The sequence below is a fragment of the Oncorhynchus mykiss genome, chromosome 9, assembly GCF_057628025.1.
Source record: "Oncorhynchus mykiss isolate SJ-2025 chromosome 9, ASM5762802v1, whole genome shotgun sequence".
Taxonomy (NCBI): domain Eukaryota; kingdom Metazoa; phylum Chordata; class Actinopteri; order Salmoniformes; family Salmonidae; genus Oncorhynchus; species Oncorhynchus mykiss.
In genome coordinates, this window is record NC_143030.1 from 19,727,093 (window position 1) to 19,752,528 (window position 25,436).

Here is a 25,436-nt window from a genome sequence, read left to right on the forward strand (position 1 = left end):
TGTTCTACCACCCTCTCACCTCTGCAGCTGGGCGGAGAGCCTGACCATGTCCCGTCTGGCTGGCACAGTCTGATGCCGCTGCCCTGCAGGTCGTAGCCAGGCTGGCACCGTACCCCGCAGGCAGCATTGAACTGGTTCTTACACACGTTCTGGATGAAGAAACCATTCTCTGGAGGAGACAGCTCAGGGCAGTACACCACTGGGGATGGGGAGAGAGATGGATGGAAGGAGAGAGATGGGGAGAGAGATGGATGGAAGGAGAGAGATGGATGGAAGGAGAGAGATGGAGAGAGAGATGGATGGAAGGAGAGAGATGGAGAGAGAGATGGATGGAAGGAGAGAGAGATGGATGGAAGGAGAGAGACGGATGGAAGGAGAGAGATGGGGAGAGAGATGGATGGAAGGAGAGAGAGACGGGGAGAGAGATGGATGGAAGGAGAGAGAGACGGGGAGAGAGATGGATGGAAGGAGAGAGATGGGGAGAGAGATGGATGGAAGGAGAGAGAGACGGATGGAAGGAGAGAGATGGATGGAAGGAGAGAGATGGGGAGAGAGATGGATGGAAGGAGAGAGATGGATGGAAGGAGAGAGAGATGGATGGAAGGAGAGAGAGACGGATGGAAGGAGAGAGATGGATGGAAGGAGAGAGATGGGGAGAGAGATGGATGGAAGGAGAGAGATGGATGGAAGGAGAGAGAGATGGATGGAAGGAGAGAGAGACGGATGGAAGGAGAGAGATGGATGGAAGGAGAGAGATGGGGAGAGAGATGGATGGAAGGAGAGAGATGGATGGAAGGAGAGAGATGGGGAGAGAGATGGATGGAAGGAGAGAGATGGATGGAAGGAGAGAGATGGATGGAAGGAGAGAGATGGGGAGAGAGATGGATGGAAGGAGAGAGATGGGGAGAGAGATGGATGGAAGGAGAGAGAGATGGATGGAAGGAGAGAGAGATGGATGGAAGGAGAGAGATGGGGAGAGAGATGGATGGAAGGAGAGAGATGGGGAGAGAGATGGATGGAAGGAGAGAGATGGATGGAAGGAGAGAGAGATGGATGGAAGGAGAGAGAGATGGGGAGAGAGATGGATGGAAGGAGAGAGAGATGGATGGAAGGAGAGAGAGATGGATGGAAGGAGAGAGAGACGGATGGAAGGAGAGAGATGGATGGAAGGAGAGAGATGGGGAGAGAGATGGATGGAAGGAGAGAGATGGATGGAAGGAGAGAGATGGGGAGAGAGATGGATGGAAGGAGAGAGACGGATGGAAGGAGAGAGATGGATGGAAGGAGAGAGATGGGGAGAGAGATGGATGGAAGGAGAGAGATGGGGAGAGAGATGGATGGAAGGAGAGAGAGATGGATGGAAGGAGAGAGAGATGGATGGAAGGAGAGAGATGGGGAGAGAGATGGATGGAAGGAGAGAGATGGGGAGAGAGATGGATGGAAGGAGAGAGAGATGGATGGAAGGAGAGAGAGATGGGGAGAGAGATGGATGGAAGGAGAGAGAGATGGGGAGAGAGATGGATGGAAGGAGAGAGAGATGGATGGAAGGAGAGAGATGGGGAGAGAGATGGGGAGAGAGATGGATGGAAGGAGAGAGAGATGGATGGAAGGAGAGAGAGATGGATGGAAGGAGAGAGAGATGGGGAGAGAGATGGATGGAAGGAGAGAGAGATGGATGGAAGGAGAGAGAGATGGGGAGAGAGATGGATGGAAGGAGAGAGAGATGGGGAGAGAGATGGATGGAAGGAGAGAGAGATGGATGGAAGGAGAGAGAGATGGATGGAAGGAGAGAGAGATGGGGAGAGAGATGGATGGAAGGAGAGAGATGGGGAGAGAGATGGATGGAAGGAGAGAGATGGGGAGAGAGATGGATGGAAGGAGAGAGAGATGGGAGAGAGATGGATGGAAGGAGAGAGAGATGGGGAGAGAGATGGATGGAAGGAGAGAGAGATGGGGAGAGAGATGGATGGAAGGAGAGAGAGACGGGGAGAGAGATGGATGGAAGGAGAGAGAGATGGATGGAAGGAGAGAGACGGGAAGAGAGATGGATGGAAGGAGAGAGATGGGGAGAGAGATGGATGGAAGGAGAGAGAGATGGGGAGAGAGATGGATGGAAGGAGAGAGAGACGGGGAGAGAGATGGATGGAAGGAGAGAGATGGGGAGAGAGATGGATGGAAGGAGAGAGAGATGGGGAGAGAGATGGATGGAAGGAGAGAGAGATGGGGAGAGAGATGGATGGAAGGAGAGAGAGATGGATGGAAGGAGAGAGACGGGAAGAGAGATGGATGGAAGGAGAGAGAGACGGGGAGAGAGATGGATGGAAGGAGAGAGATGGGGAGAGAGATGGATGGAAGGAGAGAGAGATGGATGGAAGGAGAGAGACGGGAAGAGAGATGGATGGAAGGAGAGAGAGACGGGGAGAGAGATGGATGGAAGGAGAGAGATGGGAGAGAGATGGATGGAAGGAGAGAGATGGATGGAAGAGAGATGGGAGAGAGATGGATGGAAGAGAGAGAGACGGGAGAGAGATGGATGGAAGGAGAGAGAGACGGGGAGAGAGATGGATGGAAGGAGAGAGAGACGGGGAGAGAGATGGATGGAAGGAGAGAGAGATGGGGAGAGAGATGGATGGAAGGAGAGAGAGATGGATGGAAGGAGAGAGAGATGGGGAGAGAGATGGATGGAAGGAGAGAGAGACGGGGAGAGAGATGGATGGAAGGAGAGAGAGAGAGAGATGGGGAGAGAGATGGATGGAAGGAGAGAGAACGGGGAGAGAGATGGATGGAAGGAGAGAGAGATGGGGAGAGAGATGGATGGAAGGAGAGAGAGACGGGGAGGGAGATGGATGGAAGGAGAGAGAGATGGGGAGATAGATGGATGGAAGGAGAGAGATGGTGAGAGAGATGGATGGAAGGAGAGGGATGGGGAGAGAGATGGATGGAAGGAGAGAGAGACGGGGAGAGAGATGGATGGAAGGAGAGAAATGGGGAGAGAGATGGATGGAAGGAGAGAGATGGGGAGAGAGATGGATGGAAGGAGAGAGAGACAGGGAGAGAGATGGATGGAAGGAGAGAGAGATGGATGGAAGGAGAGAGAGATGGGTGAGAGATGGATGGATGGAGAGAAATGGGGAGAGAGATGGATGGAAGGAGAGAGAGACGGGAGAGAGATGGATGGAAGGAAGGAGAGAGAGATGGGGAGAGAGATGGATGGAAGGAGAGAGTGACGGGGAGAGAGATGGATGGAAGGAGAGAGAGACGGGGAGAGAGATGGATGGAAGGAGAGAGAGATGGGGAGAGAGATGGATGGAAGGAGAGAGAGATGGATGGAAGGAGAGAGAGATGGGGAGAGAGATGGATGGAAGGAGAGAGAGATGGGGAGAGAGATGGATGGAAGGAGAGAGAGACGGGGAGAGAGATGGATGGAAGGAGAGAGAGATGGATGGAAGGAGAGAGATGGATGGAAGGAGAGAGAGATGGGGAGAGAGATGGATGGAAGGAGAGAGTGATGGGGAGAGAGATGGATGGAAGGAGAGAGAGATGGGGAGAGAGATGGATGGAAGGAGAGAGAGATGGGGAGAGAGATGGATGGAAGGAGAGAGAGATGGGGAGAGAGATGGATGGAAGGAGAGAGAGATGGATGGAAGGAGAGAGACGGGAAGAGAGATGGATGGAAGGAGAGAGAGATGGGGAGAGAGATGGATGGAAGGAGAGAGAGATGGGGAGAGAGATGGATGGAAGGAGAGAGAGATGGGGAGAGAGATGGATGGAAGGAGAGAGAGATGGGGAGAGAGATGGATGGAAGAAGAGAGAGATGGGGAGAGAGATGGATGGAAGGAGAGAGAGATGGGGAGAGAGATGGATGGAAGGAGAGAGAGATGGGGAGAGAGATGGATGGAAGGAGAGAGAGATGGATGGAAGGAGAGAGAGATGGATGGAAGGAGAGAGAGATGGATGGAAGGAGAGAGAGACGGGGAGAGAGATGGATGGAAGGAGAGAGAGATGGATGGAAGGAGAGAGAGACGGGGAGAGAGATGGATGGAAGGAGAGAGAGATGGGGAGAGAGATGGATGGAAGGAGAGAGAGATGGATGGAAGGAGAGAGAGATGGATGGAAGGAGAGAGAGATGGATGGAAGGAGAGAGAGATGGATGGAAGGAGAGAGAGATGGATGGAAGGAGAGAGAGATGGGGAGAGAGATGGATGGAAGGAGAGAGAGATGGGGAGAGAGATGGATGGAAGGAGAGAGAGATGGGGAGAGAGATGGATGGAAGGAGAGAGAGATGGATGGAAGGAGAGAGAAAGGGAGGGAGAGGAGAAACATGAAAAATACTCAGATTTCCTCTATTTGATACAAAAGCCCAAATGCATGAACACGCACACTCAGTTATTATACTGCACATGCACGCACATGCACACACACAAACACACACACACACATTTGTTTTACTATGCTTGTGGAGACCAACTATTGTTTCCCATTCAAAGTACTATTTTCCCTGACTCCTAAAACCTAACCCTTAATCCTAAATTTAACCCTAAACTTACCCCCTAAGGCTAAGATAGCCTTTTTCCTTTTGGGGAGCGGGAAAATGTCCCCACTTGTCCAAATGATTCTTGTTTCACTATCCCTGTGAAGACTTCTGGTCACCACAAGAAGAGTAAAATAAAAGACACACACACACACACACACACACACACACACACACACACACACACACACATACAGCCCTCAAGCCTTGGTATTGAGGCTGATCCCTGCGGCAGATGCTTGGTTGTGGTGAAGCCTAAGGGCTTTGGGAACGTTAACTCCCTAGGGAGTTCTGCCGGTTTCCCAGATGCAGATTAAAGGGCAACTCCACTACTTTTTAATAATGAATATGAGGTTGAAAAGTGGTGGAATTGGACTTTAAGCCTCATTCTGGTTTAAAAGGTTATTTCAAGCATTCTCCATTCAGTATGCTTTTTAGTCCAGGGCTCGGCCTAGCTGGTGTCTGGGAGAACGGCCCTAAGTGTCTGACTTTGGAAGTGTAGCGTGGACAGTCTGGAGCCTCGTACCTTCACAGGTCTTCCCCTGGGGCCTGTAGCCCTGCTTGCAGACACAGTCGCTGCGTGAGGTGCTGCTGGGCTGGGAGGTGTGGTGCTGGTCAGGGCAGGGCAGGCAGGTACCCAGGCCTCCAGGTGTACCCTCTGGCTTGTAGGTGCCAGGCGGGCACGCTGTACAGAGGACGCAGACACTCAGTGTTAGCCTCAACACAGATGACACTTAGCCTAGAAATGTAGTTAGTTGCCAGGGTTGGGGTTAACTCCATTTCAATTCCAGTCCCACTGAAATTCCAATTCCAATTCTCTTCAATGCTTCCATGCTTTTGAATTAGGAACATTTGGAATTGGAGATGGAATTTGGTTACTTTCTGAATTGACTGGGATCGAACAGGAATTGACCCCAACCCTGTTAGTTGCATGTAAAGGAAGGACCGGTACAGACAGTATACACACACAGATGCAAAAACATGTCCATGACCATGAGCAAATTCTGAAATCACGGAGGTGGATAATACTTCTATTAACTTGGCAATTATGCTTTGTGTTAAAAGCACCTGAGACTGATCAGGAAGCTAGGGGTCAGGACGCTAGGGGTCAAGAATTTAGGGGTCAGGAAGCTGTCTGGCTGTAGAGCTACCGAGCTTGTTTTCAAACATTCCTCCATCGACTAAATCAGGGCTGCCCAATTCCCATCCTGGAGGGCAGAAACACTTCTGTTTTTTTTCTACCTAGTAGTCAATTGGGCTCACCTGGTGTCCCACATCTTAATCAGTCCCTGGTTAGAAAGAGAGCATGAAAACCGGAAGTGTTTTGGTCCTCCAAGACCGGAATTTGGCAGCCCTGCACTATATGATCCTCACAGAAGAAGATGGCCGTCTCAATGCATCCCTCGTGTTATAGACCAATTGTGTTATAGAGACCAGTTGTGTTATAGACCAGTTGTATTATAGACCAGTTGTGTTATATAGACCAGTTGTGTTATAGACCAGTTGTGTTATATAGACCAGTTGTGTTATAGACCAGTTGTGTTATAGAGACCAGTTGTGTTATAGACCAGTTGTGTTATAAAGACCAGTTGTGTTACAGACCAGTTGTGTTATAGACCAGTTCTGTTATAAAGACCAGTTGTGTTATAGACCAGTTGTGTTATATAGACCAGTTGTGTTATAGACCAGTTGTGTTATAGAGACCAGTTGTGTTATAGACCAGTTGTGTTATAAAGACCAGTTGTGTTATAGACCAGTTGTGTTATATATACCAGTTGTGTTATAGAGACCAGTTGTGTTTTAGACCAGTTGTGTTATATAGACCAGTTGTGTTATAGACCAGTTGTGTTATAAAGACCAGTTGTGTTATAAAGACCAGTTGTGTTATAGACCAGTTGTGTTATAGAGACCAGTTGTGTTATAAAGACCAGTTGTGTTATATATACCAGTTGTGTTATAGACCAGTTGTATTATAGACCAGTTGTGTTATAGACCAGTTGTATTAGAGACCAGTTGTGTTATAGACCAGTTGTGTTATAGACCAGTTGTATTATAGACCAGTTGTGTTATAAAGACCAGTTGTGTTATAAAGACCAGCTGTGTTATAGAGACCTGTTGTATTATAGACCAGTTGTGTCATAGAGACCAGTTGTGTTATAGAGACCAGTTGTATTATAGACCAGTTGTGTTAAAGAGACCAGTTGTGTTATAGAGACCAGTTGTGTCATAGAGACCAGTTGTGTTAAAGAGACCAGTTGTGTTATAGAGACCAGTTTTGACATAGAGACCAGTTGTGTTATATAGACCAGTTGTGTTATATAGACCAGTTGTGTTATAGAGACCAGTTGTGTTATAGAGACCAGTTGTGTCATAGAGACCAGTTGTGTCATAGAGACCAGTTGTATTATAGACCTGTTGTGTCATAGAGACCAGTTGTGTCATAGAGACCAGTTGTATTATAGACCAGTTGTGTTAAAGAGACCAGTTGTGTTATAGAGACCAGTTGTGTCATAGAGACCAGTTGTGTTATATAGACCAGTTGTGTCATAGAGACCAGTTGTGTTAAAGAGACCAGTTGTGTTATAGAGACCAGTTTTGACATAGAGACCAGTTGTGTTATATAGACCAGTTGTGTTATATAGACCAGTTGTGTTATAGAGACCAGTTGTGTCATAGAGACCAGTTGTGTCATAGAGACCAGTTGTATTATTGACCAGTTGTGTCATAGAGACCAGTTGTGTCATAGAGACCAGTTGTATTATAGACCAGTTGTGTTAAAGAGACCAGTTGTGTTATAGAGACCAGTTGTGTCATAGAGACCAGTTGTGTTATATAGACCAGTTGTGTCATAGAGACCAGTTGTGTTATATAGACCAGTTGTGTTATAGTGACCAGTTAGCAAACAGTACGGAAGGTCAGAAAATCGCTATCTCCAACTATAATGGATAGGCTATACTGAATCAGAACTGTTTGTCAAACCACAATGCATGAATTTTGACAAAATTTGAAGTTGGCAATATAAGAAGTACACAGTTGTGAAGGGAGCTTACCATCTCGCTCCAGGCCATGCATGGGTGAAGGACAGAAAACACTGTGGTAGCTTGTTGAGACCAGAACACACAGAGCAGTGTCCTAGAGGATACATGCTGTTGATCTGACTAATCAGTATTTCGATCTAATTTACTACCCAACGCTAAGCTGGAGGTGGTCATTTTCTGTCTTGTCTTAGTGCCAAGCTGTAGTCTGGAGAGGGGCCTCTAACTCTCTCTCTCTCTCTCTCTCTCTCTCTCTCTCTCTCTCTCTCTCTCTCTCTCTCTCTCTCTCTCTCTCTCTCTCTCTCTCTCTCTCTCTCTCTCTCTCTCTCTCTCTCTCATGCCCTAGTGCTTGACAGGGGCCAGGCATTGGATCCGGATGCTCCGTGCCAACACACACTCATTCCCCACCTAAACATACCAGGGTCGGCCAAGCAGCGTTAACCGCCGCTCGACCAGTAGCCTGGCACAGCCTGGAATAGCCTCCTCCCTCTCACCCACATCAAATACACACCAGCTATGTGTAGACTGTACTGCATGTGGATATGTCTCTGTGTGTGTGTGTGTGTGTGTGTGTGTGTGTGTGTGTGTGTGTGTGTGTGTGTGTGTGTGTGTGGGGTGTGTGGGTGTGTGTGTGTGTGTGTGTGTGTGTGTGTGTGGGTGTGTGTTTGATCTGATACAGCCCATACATTCTCATCCACCTTCAGCCTCATAAGCAAGCAGCAGAACCTGAAGGGTAAGTGTCTGAATGTATTTGAGGCCCCTGGATCCCCTTTTACAGCCTCCACTTATAGTTGACAGGAAACACAGTTATTTATGAACGAATAATATTTCACTTGTAGTGAAACAGTAGAAATACTGTTTTAAAGTTAAATTTTAATTCCTGGACTGGAAACTTGGTCGGCTGGTTTAGGTAGACACGGGGGTTAGTAACAGACCTAATCTCATATCCATAAAGTGTCTCAATGTGTGCTGAACTAGGATCTGTTTGGCTTTTCAGATTATAATGAATAGACAGAGGTGACCTGATCCTAGATCAGCACACCAACTCTGAGACACTTTCTGAATACAAACCTGGAAGTCAGTTTTCTCTACAGGGGGAGAGTTCCGAGGGGCCAGACCAGGCTCTCGTTGAAACACACACTGTGTACCGGGAGCGCGAGAGAAAGAAAGAAGGAGGGATGGAGAGAATGAGAGAAGGGAAAGAGAAAGGTAAACGAATACATCTTAAAACGCCAAAACGGAAGACGGTGTTGGAAAGAAAACGTTGTGAATTTCCTAAAGGTGTACCAGACGCACTGTGATAGATGAAATATGCTCAGAAATAACTGACCTTAGCCAAGAAGACCAACTGAGAGTCGATTTGAGACTGGAAAAGACTGATGGAACCCCTGAAAGTGAATTAAGAGCAAGCACATCTGCTTCAGCCCCCAATGACCCACAAAGAGACTGATTTCCATCTTTTAGTGACAAGTCCATTGACCCCTGACTCCTATGGATACGGTACATTTGGTCAGGAAGTAGGCCGTCAAGGGTCCAGTCCAGATTATCTGTGAATTGGAGAGAGTGCGCCCAGGCCCAGGTTAAAATACCTCACAGAGCGGAGCACAACGGGCCTTCAACCCTACATGTGTGCTTTCAAACTCTTACTATGCATGGTTAGAATGGTAACAATATCTACAGAAAGAGGAAAGACAATATAGGTTTTACATTTAAATCCAATGAAAATGTGTGTGAGATATCAATCCCCTAAACATACAGGGGCATGGTGTAGGCCTAAGAAGTCAGGAGGATGGCAGGAGGGCTGCAGGAGGATGTCAGGTGGATGGCAGGAGGATGGCAGGAGGATGGCAGGAAGATGACAGGAGGATATCAGGAGGATGGCAGGACAATGTCAGGAGGGCTGCAGGAGGATGGCAGGAGGATGGCAGGAGGATGGCAGGAGGATATCAGGAGGATATCAGGAGGATGGCAGGAGGGCTGCAGGAGGATGGCAGGAGGATGGCAGGAGGGCTGCAGGAGGATGTCAGGAGGATATCAGGAGGATGGCAGGAGGGCTGCAGGAGGATATCAGGAGGATGGCAGGAGGGCTGCAGGAGGATGTCAGGAGGATGTCAGGATGATGGCAGGAGGGCTGCAGGAGGATGGCAGGAGGATGGCAGGAGGGCGGCAGATAGCCTAGCAGTTAAAAGCGTTGGGCCAGTAACTGAAAGGTTGCTGCTTTGAATCCCCCCAAATCTGTTGATGTACCCTTGAGCATGGCACTTAACCATAATTGCTCCTGTAAGTCTGCTAAATGACTAAAATGTTAATGTAATGATTAACATGTGCATCACTTTCAACTAAACAACGTACAGTACCAGACAGATTCATCAACATCATTTCTTGCTCATAAAATGATGAAGTAAGCCATTTAGTCTAGCTCGTGAACTAACCGTAAGGGCCAAAGAAGTCACTCAAGAAGCCAAAGAAGTCTAGAAATCTTCTCTGGAGACCATGGGGAGCCTGTAATCCATTAGTGGGATCTCAAACAGACAAACGGAAACCCTGAAAGTGAATCCAGAAGAATACTCAGCACATCTCCGCATCTCAGTCCCCAATAACAGTGACAGATTTGCTGAGTCTTAACAAATTCCCCCCTTAGCGAAAAGGCCACCAGCGTTTTCCTATAGTCTGTGTCTCTATCTTCCCATGTGGGGAGCAACTGGGGAATGTACAAATCATTGCTATTCTGTTGGATGTCTTAAAATAACCGTAGTTATCTTTAAGTCTTGATCAAATGTACAATACAAACATATGTTAAACTTAATATCTACTGTTGCACAGGCGCAAACCCTGTGGTCTTTCTTTAAAAAATGGGGATTTTGTGTTTCCAGATACAATGCATTCGGAAAGTATTCAGACCCCTTCCCCTTTCTCCACATTGTGTTACACTATAGCCTTGTTCTAAAATGGATTCAATCATTGTTTCCCCTCATCAATCTACACACAATGCCCCATAACAACAAAGTGAAAACAGGTTTTTACATATTTTTTTCTCATATGTATAAAAATAAAAAAAAACTGAAATACCTTATTTGCCTGTAACACAAGACTAACAATTTAGACAGAACAAGTCAAACCTAAATCTGAACGCTCCAACTCTGGACCGCAGCCACACCACTTGATTCCGTTGGTTTGGTTTTAAATCCCTGTTTTTTTAACAAAGATTTAAAAAAAAACATTCACATGCAAGGACACTTTCAATTCTTAACATGACTTCACGTTTAAGACCTCAATCTGCCGCTGCAAATGTGCAGCCAACCAGGGGGGAAACAGTCAAGTGTACATTCACAAAGAACAAGGCACTGTACAGATGGCGGATCTTAATTTGATCACTCTTTTGATGCTAATCATTTTTCAGCACGGCAGGAAACAAACTTGCAGTGTATTCAAGGTTTAAAAAGGCTTAAAAGAAAATTGTATTTTCACTTGAGAACTTGATACTTGATTTGCCCTAACATTTTCTGTTTCTGCAGGATTTGTTTTCCTGCTGTAGCAAACTGGCTTAAATTAACAACATATTGTACACACCTCAATGTGACATATTGTGTCTAGATCGGCAGAATAGTTCATACCAAATGGAAAGTCAACTGATACAGTGGACAAGTTAAGTTTGAGTATACAGCACTACTTCCTAGTGTCATGTCTTTGGCTATGCCGGATTAAGTGATATGACATGCTATTCTATGAAATAATTTCTCTGTAATTAATATTATCTGATTGAGCTAATCATGTAGAGAGTCGGGCACCACAAAATAACATTTATGGAGCTGCGATCTTCCGAATAAACTCTTAAAGACCTAGTAATATTTTACATCAACAGCAGTCAATATTAATCGTCATCTTAATTCAGTCTCATCTGAAAGTTGTAAATTCTTGGTTATCTGCACGAACCCTGGCTAACAATTTGAATCAGCAATACAAAATTGGGTTTAATTATTTATTTACTAAATACCTAACTAATCACACAGAATTACATATACACATCATTGAATCATAACTTGATTACAAATTACGTCATAAAGGAAAATGTCCCTAGAGGGTGGAACAGATATGACAGCTGGTTACACAAAAGAAAAGGGGCTGAGTTTGAGTGAAAGAGCGGGAAGACTGAGGAACAAAGGGCGAAGCTGTGCTATCGTAAATACAGTATCTTATGCATTCTAAATTACCGCCCAATTGGAAAAGGAAAATGCAATAAATATTTACTCTGAGCTCCGCTTCGGTAGGTTGGTGGTAGATGGAAAGCCGTGTTGCCCAACCGAGTCCTTTGAAGAATGTCTCTGCTGTTAAATTGGATTTGTTGTAGTAATGTCATTGTGTGGTGGACGGGATACTCTGTCTGTTCCTTTCTAACCTGCGTTTGCAGCTGTGGTTGCTAACTCAACAGCTAGGAGGTATCACTTCTGTAGTGAATAAGAGTTCAAAGTTCATACCATTTGCAACCAAAGCTCACGCTGATGTTAGCTTCGTTCTGTAGTTATTATCTGAACCATTCTGACATCGGACCGTCGTCCTCACGTCCTCGGAACAGGAGGTTATATTGTCGTAAAGGGCTTATATAGGAAGGGAGAGGAGGGCGTGTTTGAAAAGTTTTATAGCCCATGTTCCTTCACAGGGGCGGACCACTGATTGAGCAGAGCCCTATCTTATGAAAACCCAAATCTCACATTTTAGAAGCTAAAATCACATTTCATCCCATCACGAATAATTTCAAATTCAAACATTTAAATTGAACAACAATTCCATGTGAATCCGATAACTCTGATGTGTAGACTTTCCACTGTAGAGTTTGTCATCTTATCATTGATGAGAATGTCTCAGATGACAACCGAACTGACATCATATTCATTAAGTACCACGGCATATGTTCAATTGGTCGGATTACCAGAATATAGTTAATTTCCCCCCACCTTCTGATGTTCCCAGAATCTCTATGTTAACCAAGGGGTTTTCAAATTTCACATCAGTAGGGTAGAGAGAGGAAAAAGGGGGAAGAGGTATTTATGACTGTCATAAACCTACCTCCCAGGCCAACCTCATGACACTGGGATCATACAGTAGGTCATAGGTCAATGCAGTGATCCTAGTGAAGACACAAAAGGACCACACCTACACAAACACAGACACACACAGACACACACACAGCCCCCATCACTGGCCCCTCAGTCATTTTCTTAGTCATCAACAGTGACACCTGTGACCTTTCGTGACAGGTTGCATTGACAACAGCACACACGCCCACCACTCCAAAATCAAACAAAGGCCTTGTGAAATTCTGAGGCTGTAGCTAAAGATAATGACTCTAGCATGACATCATTTTTATATTGAATAGCTCACTATGTGTTTATGCTAGAGACTTACTGTTTCTGCATTGACTGCAGCTCAATTCTCTCTTTCCGCCGATCTAAAGTTTAAACCAGTGGTTCTTAACCTTGTTGGAGGTACTGAACCCCACCAGTTTCATATGCGCATTCACCGAACCCTTCTTAATTGAAAAAACAAATCAAATTCAAAACATAGGTATATATTTGACTGGTGCACAAAATGAACCGTGCATCAACATCACTGTGTACAAAGAACAAAATCATCAAAACATTTTCACACAGATGATCATTTTCACACAAAAACAAAAACATAATAATGAATATTCACTGCAAATCAGTGTGACTTCTGCTGTTGCCTTTCAGAGACCAGTTCAGAAATGCGCGGCTTCACCTTGGCAAGTGCCACGCTCATGTCATTTTCGCAACAAAGTCTGTTCCTTTTCTTCGTTTTTATGTCCAGCATCCTCGAAAAGGATTGCTCGCAAAGATATGTTGTAACAAACGGTATGAACATCTCCAGAGCTTTCTTAGCAATAACAGGGTACGTTACCATTTGTTGACACCAAAACGTTGAAAGCGTTGTTGTTCTGAAGAGTTGCTGTTGAACCTGGCTCTGCTGAATTTCCATGATTTCATTGAGGTATTCATCATTGACATCTGTTATCTCAACACTAAACGTGAACGGCTGTCTCACCCATGCTGGATATGACTCTCTTGTAGGGAAGTATCCGTCGAGAGAATTTGCAAGCTCATCTAAGTGCATGGCAATTGCTTGCTTCAGTTCAGCGGGTACAGAAATGTCTCCAATTCCAGATACATCTTCGATCTTACTTACACAGTCGTCCAGCAGGGGAAAGTTTGCGAAGTTATTGTTCTCTGTTCGTCGTTTCCATAACGGTAGCTTTTTTTGAAAAGCCTTCAGGTTTTCCTCCGCTTCGATGATGTTGACTCCACCGCCCTGCATCTTTTGATTGAGATGATTGAGAGCTGCGAAGATATCGGCCATGTACGCTAAAATGAGAATGAACTCAGAATTTTTGAAGCAATCTGCATGACAATGTTGGTGCTCTTGCAAAAACAGGGCTAATTCCACACGCACGGCAAAAACACGATTCAGCACCTGTCCCCGGGATAACCACCTAACGTTAGAATGGTACAGAAGTACCTCGAATTCAGAGCCCATTTCTTTACACAGCTCACTGAAGATGCGATACCGCAGAGCACTAGTTCGCACATAGTTTACGCATTCCACTACAATTTTTAATACTTCTGCCAGTTTTGGAGGCAAGGTTTTTGTTGCCAACGCATGCCTGTGCAGAATACAATGCGTAACAATGATGTGTGGTGCATCGGCTTTCACTAGCGCACCAAAACCAGACTTTCTTCCCAGCATGACTGGAGCTCCGTCCGAACAAACTGCAGAAACCATATCCCACGAAAGATTGTTGTCTTTGAAGAAGTCATCCACAAGTTTCTTCACATCGGCTGCCTTAGTTGTTGTTGTAAGAGGCTTACAAAATAAAAATTCTTCCTTTATCACGTCATCTTTCACATAGCGCACGAATACTGCAAGCTGGCTTAGATTGGAAACATCTGTGGTCTCGTCGAGTTGAAGGCTGAATTTTGCCGGGCTTGAAATCAGATCTGCAACTACTTGAGCCAAGATGTCTTTGCTCATGTCCTCGATTCTGTCGCTGATGGTGTCATTTATAGGAGGAATTTGGGATAACTTAACTTCGGCCTCTTTTCCCAGCATGATATTCGCCATCTTCAACGTAGCTGGTTTTATGAGTGTTTCACCAATGGTGTGTGGTTTGCCCTGCTTTGCGATCAGGTAAGCAACTTCGTACGATGCTGTGAGGATCGGTTTGTTGATGGGTACAAAGCCGAGAACAGGCAGAGTAGCCTTTTCATCGAATCTGGCTCTCTTCACCTTGAATTCAGCGAGCGTTGTGTTCTTGTATTTTCCATCTCCATGCAGCTTAAGGAAGTGTTCTCTTAGTTTTGCCGGTGCTAGACTAGAATTGCTCAACTTGGCATTGCAAATCATGCAGTTAGGACACTGACTCCCATCACGTTCGGTTATACATGTAAATCCATATTGTACATATTCGTCAGACCACTTTCTTTTTTTGCTCGACATAGTAAGTATGAAGGGAATAAAATATTAAGAAAGAAATCACAAGTCGACTACTGAGCGCACCAAATTCCCTGCAGCACAGATAGGCCAAACGATGTAGCGTGATCACCTGCAGCCAATGATGGCCAAGCGGAGCGTGTCATCACGAATCATATTAATCGAATGTGTGTCTTGACCTCCGCCGAACCCCTGAGACTGACTCACCGAACCCCTGGGGTTCGATCGAACCCAGGTTAAGAACCACTGGTTTAAACCTATTCCTGGAGCTTGTTGAAAGTGGTGTTTTCTACACAGAGGATCCGGACAAGAAAATTGTCACAAAATCGTCTGTAAAACCCTTGCATCTGCCAAGTCCCCAACAACCGGATGTCCTGGTTTTCAGGGGAAATTGAAAGAGAGCCTGTGATGCAACTTCCTCTTCTGAACGTTAACAAGGTGACACCATTTTAACTACTCCTCCACATTTACTGGATTGGTTGAAGAGTGCAGAAGAGAACCTCCCCCAACATTTTTTTATTCTCGTCACGACCAGTATGTAGAGGATCTAGTTTCAGGTGTTTCTTTTATGCCTGCTACGTTAGGTAAGTAAAACCTGAACAGTTTAAGCTAGCGTCTCTCACGAACAAAACAGTGTCATATGTTTTGCTCTACAACATCCACAAGCAGTCGTCTGAACTTTCAGACACCCAAGTCCTAATTTCGAAAATGTGCTCTCACAAAACCAACTGTCCAGACCGAACCGTTTGAGTTACAAACTAATAAGTCACCAACATCGACAGGTAAACACTCACTCACTTGTTTTGCTCTATGACCTACACAAGTGCAGGGGAAGGTAACCCTGTAAGAATGGCACAAAAGTTAATAAGGTGTAAAAAAAGTGCCATAAACAAAGTGATTGAATATGGCAAAAAAAAACTTGCAAATCCATGAGTTTTCTTATATCTCCAAGATATAGGAAAAACACTTCAAAACCTTATTCCTCTTGAAACATTTTTGTTTTGTTTTGCAATTTATGAATGTGTTATTCAATGTGTTTCTATGGGCTATAACAGTAAAGGCCAAATTCAATATTTTATCCCCCCTAAAATATATACAATATATACAAAAGTATATGGACACCCCTTCAAATTAGTGGATTTGGCTATTTCAGCCACACCCGTTGCTGACAGGTGTATAAAATCAAGCACACAGCAATGCAATCTCCATAGACAAACATTATCAATAAAATTGCCTTACTGAAGAGCTAGTGACTTTCAACATGGTACCGTCATAGGATGTCACCTTTCCAACAAGTCAGTTCGTCAAGTTTCTGCCCTGCTAGAGCTGCCCCAGTCAACTGTAAGATCTGTTATTGTGAATTGGAAATGTCTAGGAGCAACAACGACTCAGCCGCGAAGTGGTAGGCCACACAAGCTCACAGAACGGGACCTCTGAGTGTTGAAGCGGGGAGCATGTAAAAATTGTCTGTCCTCAGTCGCAACACTCACTACCGAGTTCCAAACTGCCTCTGGAAGCAACATCAGCACAAGAACTGTCGAGCAGCCGCACACAAGCCTAAGATCACCAGGCGCAATGCAAGGCGTCGGCTGGAGTGGTGTTAAGCTCGCCGCCATTGGACTCTGGAGCAGTAGAAACGCTTTCTCTGGAGTGATGAATCACACTTCACCATCTGGTAGTCCGATGGACGAATCTTGGTTTGGCAAATGCCAGGAAAATTCTACCTGCACAAATGCATAGTGTCAACTGTAAAGTTTGGTGGAGGAGGAATACTTCTCTGGGGCTGTTTTTCATGGTTTGGGATAGGCCCCTTTCCTATTTCAGCATGACAATGCCCCTATGCACAAAGCGAGGTCCATACGTAAATAGTTTGTAGAGATCAGTGTGAAAGAACTTGACTGGCCTGCGCAGAGCCCTGACCTCAACCCCATCAAACACCTTTCGGATGAATTGGAACACCTACTGCGAGCCAGGCCTAATCGCTAAAAATCAGTGCCCGACCTCACTAATGCTCTTGTGTCTGAATGTAAGGAAGCAGGTCCCCGCTGAAATGTTCCAACATCTAGTGGAAAGCCTTTCCAGAAGAGTGGAGGCTGTTATAACAGCAAAGGGGAGACCAACTCCATATTATTGCCCATGATTTTGGAATGAGATGTTCGACGAGCAGGTGTCCACATAATTTTGATCATATAATGTATATGTATATTTTTATACCTACAGGAGTCCTAAAGTTCAAAATCAAATAGCTAAAAGATCCAAGATATGGCTATCTTGAAAAAAATCCATATGTTAGCATTGTAGACATTGCGAAACCAAGGGCTTAGATTTAGAGCCATAGAGAACTATTGGTATGTCTTAGGAGGAGGGAGGATACCTCTGCCCATCTGGCCAGGAACAGAGCATCTAGGAGGGGAGACTAATGGAAAAAACCCTCTTTCGGATCTCTCTCTGGACTCTTCTGACTGGATAGGAACTGTCGTCCAACATCTGTCTTTCAGTCCCTCTTTAGCTGTTTAGCTGCTTACTGCATTTCATTCCCATAGTAATCTGAGTTTACCCAAATTGTTACTTACCTCTGCTGGATTTTCAAGGCCAGCCTGAACCATCCTGTCTTGCACATTACAGGCGTGTCCCAAATAGCACCCTATTGCCTATACAGAATACAAATATAGAGCCTCTGATTAAAAGTAGTGCACTCTATAGGGAATAGGGTGCCATTTGAGAGACAGCCGATGTTTCCTGTTTCCAAGACACCGAGTTAGTCCAATGTGAGAGCAAAGCAAAGCAAGGCAACCACAAAACAAAAGCCAAAACACAGGTTGTTCCAAGATAATGAGTTACACAATGGGTCAGTTTGACTTTAAAGGACGATCTGTGCTGAGAAATATGAGAATAAAATGATGACGAAATCAACAGAAAGGATTACACTCAAAACTGCCCTTACTGTAGCCCCTGGACATATTCATATATAAACCTCATTAGTATGTTGGCTAAGAATGTTTTTATACTTCTTAGTTACGTGATCTGAAGGATGACTTGGGGGAATTAGAAAGCACACACACACACACACACACACACACACACACACACACACACACACACACACACACACACACACACACACACACAAACACACACACACACACACACACACACACACACACACATTTTAAATACTTTATTTGAATCCACTAATCAAATTGACAAAATTAGGATCCTAACATTTCAATGGTCCCTCTGTGCAGGGCACTGAAGGATACAGAAAGCACCTACTTCTCCAAACAGCTAGACTGCCCACGACAGCTGAAACAGAGCAGTAACTAGCCAATTGCTTTGCCCTAGTTTTTGTCAGGCCCGCAATCTGGAGGCCACGCACTGCAAGCCTGTGTATGTGGCCGAGACTGCCAAATATCAGCACCACCAGCTGGTACCAGCACCCGAGGCTGTCCCAGTGCTACGAGGGGCTGGTATTTAGCTTCTCGGCAAAGGCCTGCTCCATGTGCCGTCAAATGAGCAGCCCCCTTCCAAAACGAGCCCCTCCCTTTGCCAACAACAACAATATCTGGTGCATTTGACACACAGGAAAACACATCATCAACATCGAACCAGCTTCCCTTTACTCAAGAATGTTTATGCACGTCTGCTGTTGGTGAGACCACTTGTCTCACCTCGCTCGCTATCATGTCAACACACACACACGCGCCCACCCACACACACACGCCCACCCACGCCCACACACACACACACACACACACACACACAACCTAAACAACAGGAGGTGTTAACTGACTAGAGAACATGGACACTAAAAGGCCAATCCCTCTGGTACAACACATTACATATGCAACACACACACACACACACAAAACACACACACAAACACACATCACTGTCTGTCACAGACCCTCACCAAGCTTCTCTACACACTGATAGGTCTAGGATCGACACACACACACACACACACACACACACACGCACACGCACACGCACACGCACACGCACACGCACACACACACACACACACACACACACACACACACACACACACACACACACAGTAACATGCATACACACAGTAGCACATGCAAGGATTTATGCGCACGCACACACTCACACGCTTCCTTCCTTGTGGAACATTCCTGTTTTAAGAGTAGGGGTGTAGACAGGCCGGGGTGTCAAGAATGGACAGGGGGGTTCATGGGGGGTGGGTTGGCTCTGAGTTCAGGCAGAGGAGCTGTGTTCACTCATATGGGCCCTGGATTTGACTGATAGGGGACCCAGAAAAGACATGATGGGGGAAGAGAGTGAGAGGGAGAGAGAGAGAGAGAGAGAGAGAGAGAGAGAGAGAGAGAGAGAGAGAGAGAAGGATAGACCAACAGAGAGAGAAAGAGGGAGAGATTACACACAGAGTGTATGAGATTGAGAGAGAGAGAGCGATAGAGAGAGAGAAAGAGAGAGAGACAAAAAAAAACAAGAGAAAGAGATGAAAGGAGATGAGAGTGAGAGACAGAGGGAGAGAGGTCCTTGTTCCAGAGTGCAGATGCTAACTTCCTGAATCCTCCCCCCAAGATGACCCCTGCCCCTGGGCCTCAGATGGAGTGTGTGACCCTCTTCACCACCTCTCCCTGGAGAAGCTAACGCTGGACAGACCACAGAACACCCTGACACCCTGACACTAACACAACACCTACTGAGAGATGGGGTCTGGACGCAGGGAGAGGAGAGAGAGAGAGTACACAAAACAAGAGAAATAGGGGTCAGGGTGAAAGGAGAAGGAAGAATAGGGTGAGAGAGTGAGAGAGAGTGTGCGAGAGAGAGAGAGAGAGTCAGGTTGAGACTGATCTACTACCAGGTCATGTGTCTTCTCAGACATGTTGACACTGGTCCACTACCATTGCTTTAATGTATATTGTTGTTCTCATTAATATTGTTGTTGTAGTTGTTGTTAATGGTAATCCCATGTATACTTTGACAATGTAAGTAATAATGAACTTGCCATGTCAATAAAGTCAATTGAATTGAATTGAATTGAGAGAGAGAGAGAGAGAGAAAAAAAGAGAGAGAGAAAGAGAGGAGCGAGAGAATCAGAGAAAGGGAGTCAGAGAGAGAGAAAGAGAGGCCCACGGACAAAAAGAGGGCAAATAAAAATTGGGTGAATTAAAAGTCAAACAGGGCATTACACTGTCACGTGTCAGGCTTGAGTCTGCAGTAAGCAGAAGTTTGTGTGTGTGCATGTGAGTGACTGTGTGTGTCTAGCATGTTTATAGACGTTGTGTGTGTAGCATGTTTATAGATGGTGTATGTAGCATGTTTATAGACGTTGTGTGTGTAGCATGTTTATAGATGCTGTGTGTGTAGCATGTTTATAGATGTTGTGTAGCATGTTTATAGACGTTGTGTGTGTAGCATGTTTATAGACGTTGTGTGTGTAGCATGTTTATAGACGTTGTGTGTGTAGCATGCTAATATACATTGTGTGTGTAGCATGCTAATAGATATTTTTGTGTAGCATGTTTATAGACGTTGTATGTGTAGCATGTTTATAGATGCTGTGTGTGTAGCATGTTTATAGATGTTGTGTGTGTGTATCAAGTTTATAGACATTGTGTGTGTGTAGCATGTTAATAGACATTGTGTGTGTGTAGCATGTTAATAGACGTTGTGTGTGTAGCATGTTTATAGGCGTTGTTTGTGTTGCATGCTAATAGACATTGTGTGTGTAGCATGTTTATAGACATTGTGTGTGTAGCATGTTTATAGACATTGTGTGTGTGTGTAGCATGTTAATAGGCCTTGTGTGTGTAGCATGTTAATAGACCTTGTGTGTGTAGCATGTTTATAGACGTTGTGTGTGTAGCATGCTAATATACATTGTGTGTGTAGCATGCTAATAGATATTTTTGTGTAGCATGTTTATAGACGTTGTATGTGTAGCATGTTTATAGATGCTGTGTGTGTAGCATGTTTATAGATGTTGTGTGTGTGTATCAAGTTTATAGACATTGTGTGTGTGTAGCATGTTAATAGACATTGTGTGTGTGTAGCATGTTAATAGACGTTGTGTGTGTAGCATGTTAATAGACATTGTGTGTGTAGCATGTTAATAGACGTTGTGTGTGTAGCATGTTAATAGACATTGTGTGTGTAGCATGTTTATAGACGTTGTGTGTGTAGCATGCTAATATACATTGTGTGTGTAGCATGCTAATAGATATTGTATGTGTAGCATGTTTATAGATGCTGTGTGTGTAGCATGTTTATAGATGTTGTGTGTGTAGCATGTTTATAGACATTGTGTGTGTAGCATGTTTATAGACATTGTGTGTGTAGCATGTTTATAGACGTTGTGTGTGTAGCATGCTAATATACATTGTGTGTGTAGCATGCTAATATACATTGTGTGTGTAGCATGCTAATAGATATTGTATGTGTAGCATGTTTATAGATGCTGTGTGTGTAGCATGTTTATAGATGTTGTGTGTGTAGCATGTTTATAGACATTGTGTGTGTAGCATGTTTATAGACGTTGCATGTGTGTAGCATGTTAATAGACATTGTGTGTGTAACATGTTTGCAGACATTTTGTGTGTAGCATGTTTATAGACGCTGTGTGTGTGTAGCATGTTAATAGACATCGTGTGTGTGTAGCATGTTAATAGACATCGTGTGTGTAGCATGTTTATAGACATTGTGTGTAGCATGTTTATAGACTTTCTGTGTTTGTGTATCATGTTAATAGACATCGTGTGTGTAGCATGTTTATAGACATTGTGTGTGTATCATGTTAATAGACGTTGTTGGTGTAGCATGTTTATAGACGATGTGTGTGTAGCATGTTAATAGACCTTGTGTGTGTAGCATGTTTATATAACTTGTCTGTGTAGCATGTTTATAGACGTGTGTGTATAGCATGTTTATAGACGTTGTGTATGTAGCATGTTTATAGACATTCTGTGTGTAGCATGTTTATAGGCGTTGTTTGTGTTGCATGCTAATAGACATTGTGTGTGTAGCATGTTTATAGACATTGTGTGTGTAGCATGTTTATAGACATTGTGTGTGTGTGTAGCATGTTAATAGGCCTTGTGTGTGTAGCATGTTAATAGACCTTGTTTGTGTAGCATGTTTATAGATGCTGTGTGTGTGTAGCATGTTTATAGACATTGTGTGTGTATCATGTTAATAGACATTGTTGGTGTGTAGCATGTTTATAGACCTTGTGTGTGTAGCATGTTTATAGACGTTGTGTATGTAGCATGTTTATAGACATTCTGTGTGTAGCATGTTTATAGACGTTGTTTGTGTTGCATGTTTATAGATGCTGTGTGTGTGTAGCATGTTTATAGACATTGTGTGTGTATCATGTTAATAGACATTGTTGGTGTGTAGCATGTTTATAGACCTTGTGTGTGTAGCATGTTATTAGACGTTGTGTGTGTGTTTAGCATGTTTATAGACATCATGTTTGTGTAGCATGCCTGGTGCTGTCTTCGCCTCCTTGATGCGTGACCTGCTATTGTACCTGGGCCCCCAGGAAGAGGAATTAGAGCACATTCAACAGGGGGGGGGGGGGGGTGTTCTAGTGTTTGTAATGGCTCCTTTTTACCACCCTGTAAACTCACTCCTCTTTTTATGGTTGAGGGTGGTGGGATGGGGTGGAAGAGAAGGGAAGAGAAGGGAAGACAAGGAGGAATGAGGGATGGATGGGGGACTGTTGATGATGCAGTGAGGCTTTGGCAGTTTCACTGCTGCAATTTTACGACAACAGCTATGTTTGTTTTACAGGCTTTTCACATTGTCCCTGTACTATATCACAGTCCCCCTCTCTCAAAGGCATCAATTAAACCTTCTACGTCTATATATCTTTTATAGAGGTGCATGCTGGTGGTCCTGATGGTGATAGGCGATATTCAGTGGACAGGGCTGTGAATCAGATGTACGACTCATTCGATTCTAACAAGGATCCCATATTCCATATCTCTATTCTAACACTGACATGCGGTCTCTCTCTCCACAGATCTCATTCAGATAACTCAGCCAATGCGCTCTGTGCATCCGTCCATCTGTCTCTCTGATAGCGCCAGGCCAGTCTGGTGCTGTTTCAGTCCGTCTGTCCATTGACTGAGCACTGGCACCCTCTACTACAACAGAGCCACGGCACTGGAGCAAGGCCTCTGTTCCAAATGGCACCCTATTCCCTAGTGCACTACGTTTGATTAGAGCACTATGGGCCCAGCGTCACGGATTACTGTTACTGAACTGTCTCATTACGCACACCAGATTCCCATTCCCCTGATTAGTAATTGTATATATGTGCCCTCTGTTCACCATTGTCTTGGTCGGTTATTGTTCCCATGTCCGTTGGTCTGTGAGTACCTGTGCGTCTGTGAGTACCTGTGCATTGTTATTTCGGCTATCGTGCTGCGTTTATTATGATCTTGTTATTACGGGTCTCGTCCCGTGTATTTATTAGAGGTTTTACCTCGCTCTTTTGTTTGGGTTACATCCCTATGTTTTCTATAAGTGTTTGTTTTGGGCTTCGTCCCCGTGCCTTTTCATGGCATGTTGTATATTTTGGGTTTGAGTATTAAACCCCCCTATTACGAATTCCTGCGCCTGTCTCCAATCATTTATACAACGTGACACCCAGGCCGAAAGTAGCGCAATATTGGGATACAGCCAAGGATTCTCCTCAACGATCAACAACAACAGAGAATCCACAAATCTAAACCTTAAAACCTCCAGCCTATCAATTCTATAAATTAGGAGACCCCCTCTTGACCGTACGACCTCTTTATATCCTCAGAGATTCTCAGGCATTCGCTGAGATGGTCACCACTGCCAAAAAAGTGTTTTGGGCCGGCGCTCAAACATTTGTTGAGCAACTCCTCAGCTTTAATTTTGGACTAAAAGTCTGTGTTTTTTTTTCTGTGGGCACATTGCCAATCGTTGTTGGGAAGGGGGGGGCCTCGTATTTAGGAAGAGATTATTCATGGATACGCTTACATAACCTTAGCAGACACACACAAACACACACATGCATACACACACACACAGAGCCATCAGAAAGTATTCACACTCCGTGGTTTTCCACATGTTGTTGTGTTACAGACTGAATTTAAAATGGATTAAATGTCACTGGCCAACACACAAGACCCCATAATGTCAAAGTAGAATTAAGTTTTTAGAATATTTTACAAGTGAATTAAAAATGAAATGTCTTGAGTCAATACGTATTCAACTCCTTTGTTCTGGCAAGCCTAAATAAGTTTCATGACTCACTCAGTGTGCAATAACAGTGTTTAACATGATTTTTGAATGACTACCTCATCTCTGTACCCCACACATACAATTATATGTAAGGTCCCTCAGTCGAGCAGTGAATTTCAAACAAAGACGCAACCAATGCCTCGTAAAGAAGGTAGCCTATTGGTAGATGGGTAAATAAAATTAAAAACAGACAGTCACTATCCCTTTGAGGATGGTGAAGTTATTCATTACACTTTGAATGGTGCATCAAAACAGGGAGTCACTACAAAGATACAGGCATCCTTCCTAACTCGTTTGCTGGAAAGGAAAGAAACAGCTCAGGGATTTCCCCATGAGACCAATGGTGACATTAAATCAGTTACAGAGTTTAATGGCTGTAATAGGAAAAAACTGAGGATAGATCAACAACATTGTAATTACTCTACAATACTAATCTAAATGACAAAGTGCAAAGAAGGACCTAAGTGACAGAGTGCAAAGAAGGAAGCCTGTACAGAATAAAAAATATTCCTAAACAGGCATCCTGTTTGCATTAAGACACTAAAGTAAAACTGCAAAAAATGTGTCAAAGATGTTTGGGGGCAAACCCAACACAGTACCTCACTTCATATTTCATATCATATTTCCAATATGGTGGTGGCTGCATCATGTTATGGGTATGCTTGTCATTGACAAGGACTAGAGTATTTTTTAGGATACAAATAAATGGAATAGAGCTAAGCGCAGGCAAAATCCTAGAGAAAAACCTGGTTCAGTCTAGTTTCTAACAGACACTGGGAGACAAATGTACCTTTCAGCAGAACAATAACCTAAAATACAAGGCCAAATATACACTGGAGTTGCTTCCCAAGATGACATTGAATGTTCCTGAGTGGCCTAGTTACAGTTTTGACTTAAATTGGCTTGAAAATCTATGTAAATCTATGATCAATAACCTACTTGACAGAGCTTGAAGAATTTTTAAAATAATTATGTGCAAACATTGTACAATCCAGGTGTGCAATGCTCTTAGAGACTTACCCAGAAAGGCTCACAGCTGTAACCGCTGCCAAAGGTGATTCTAACATGTATCGACTGGGTCATTTTCAGTATATTTG

At 44.3% G+C, this 25,436-nt stretch overlaps 1 protein-coding gene across 3 annotated transcripts in view; it reads right to left on the reverse strand.

The window, feature by feature from the left end:
• The window catches only part of LOC110532940 (sushi, von Willebrand factor type A, EGF and pentraxin domain-containing protein 1), a 155,842-nt gene that overhangs the window by 87,158 nt on the left and 43,248 nt on the right, over window positions 1-25,436 (reverse strand). For all 3 annotated transcript variants that reach the window (XM_036987453.2, XM_036987454.2, XM_090183690.1), the window contains exons 4-5: window positions 5,058-5,216; window positions 20-199 (exon numbers count right to left, since the gene is read on the reverse strand). In XM_036987453.2, coding sequence (XP_036843348.2) covers window positions 20-199; window positions 5,058-5,216 — 339 coding nt within the window. The remainder of the gene's footprint in view (window positions 1-19; window positions 200-5,057; window positions 5,217-25,436) is intronic.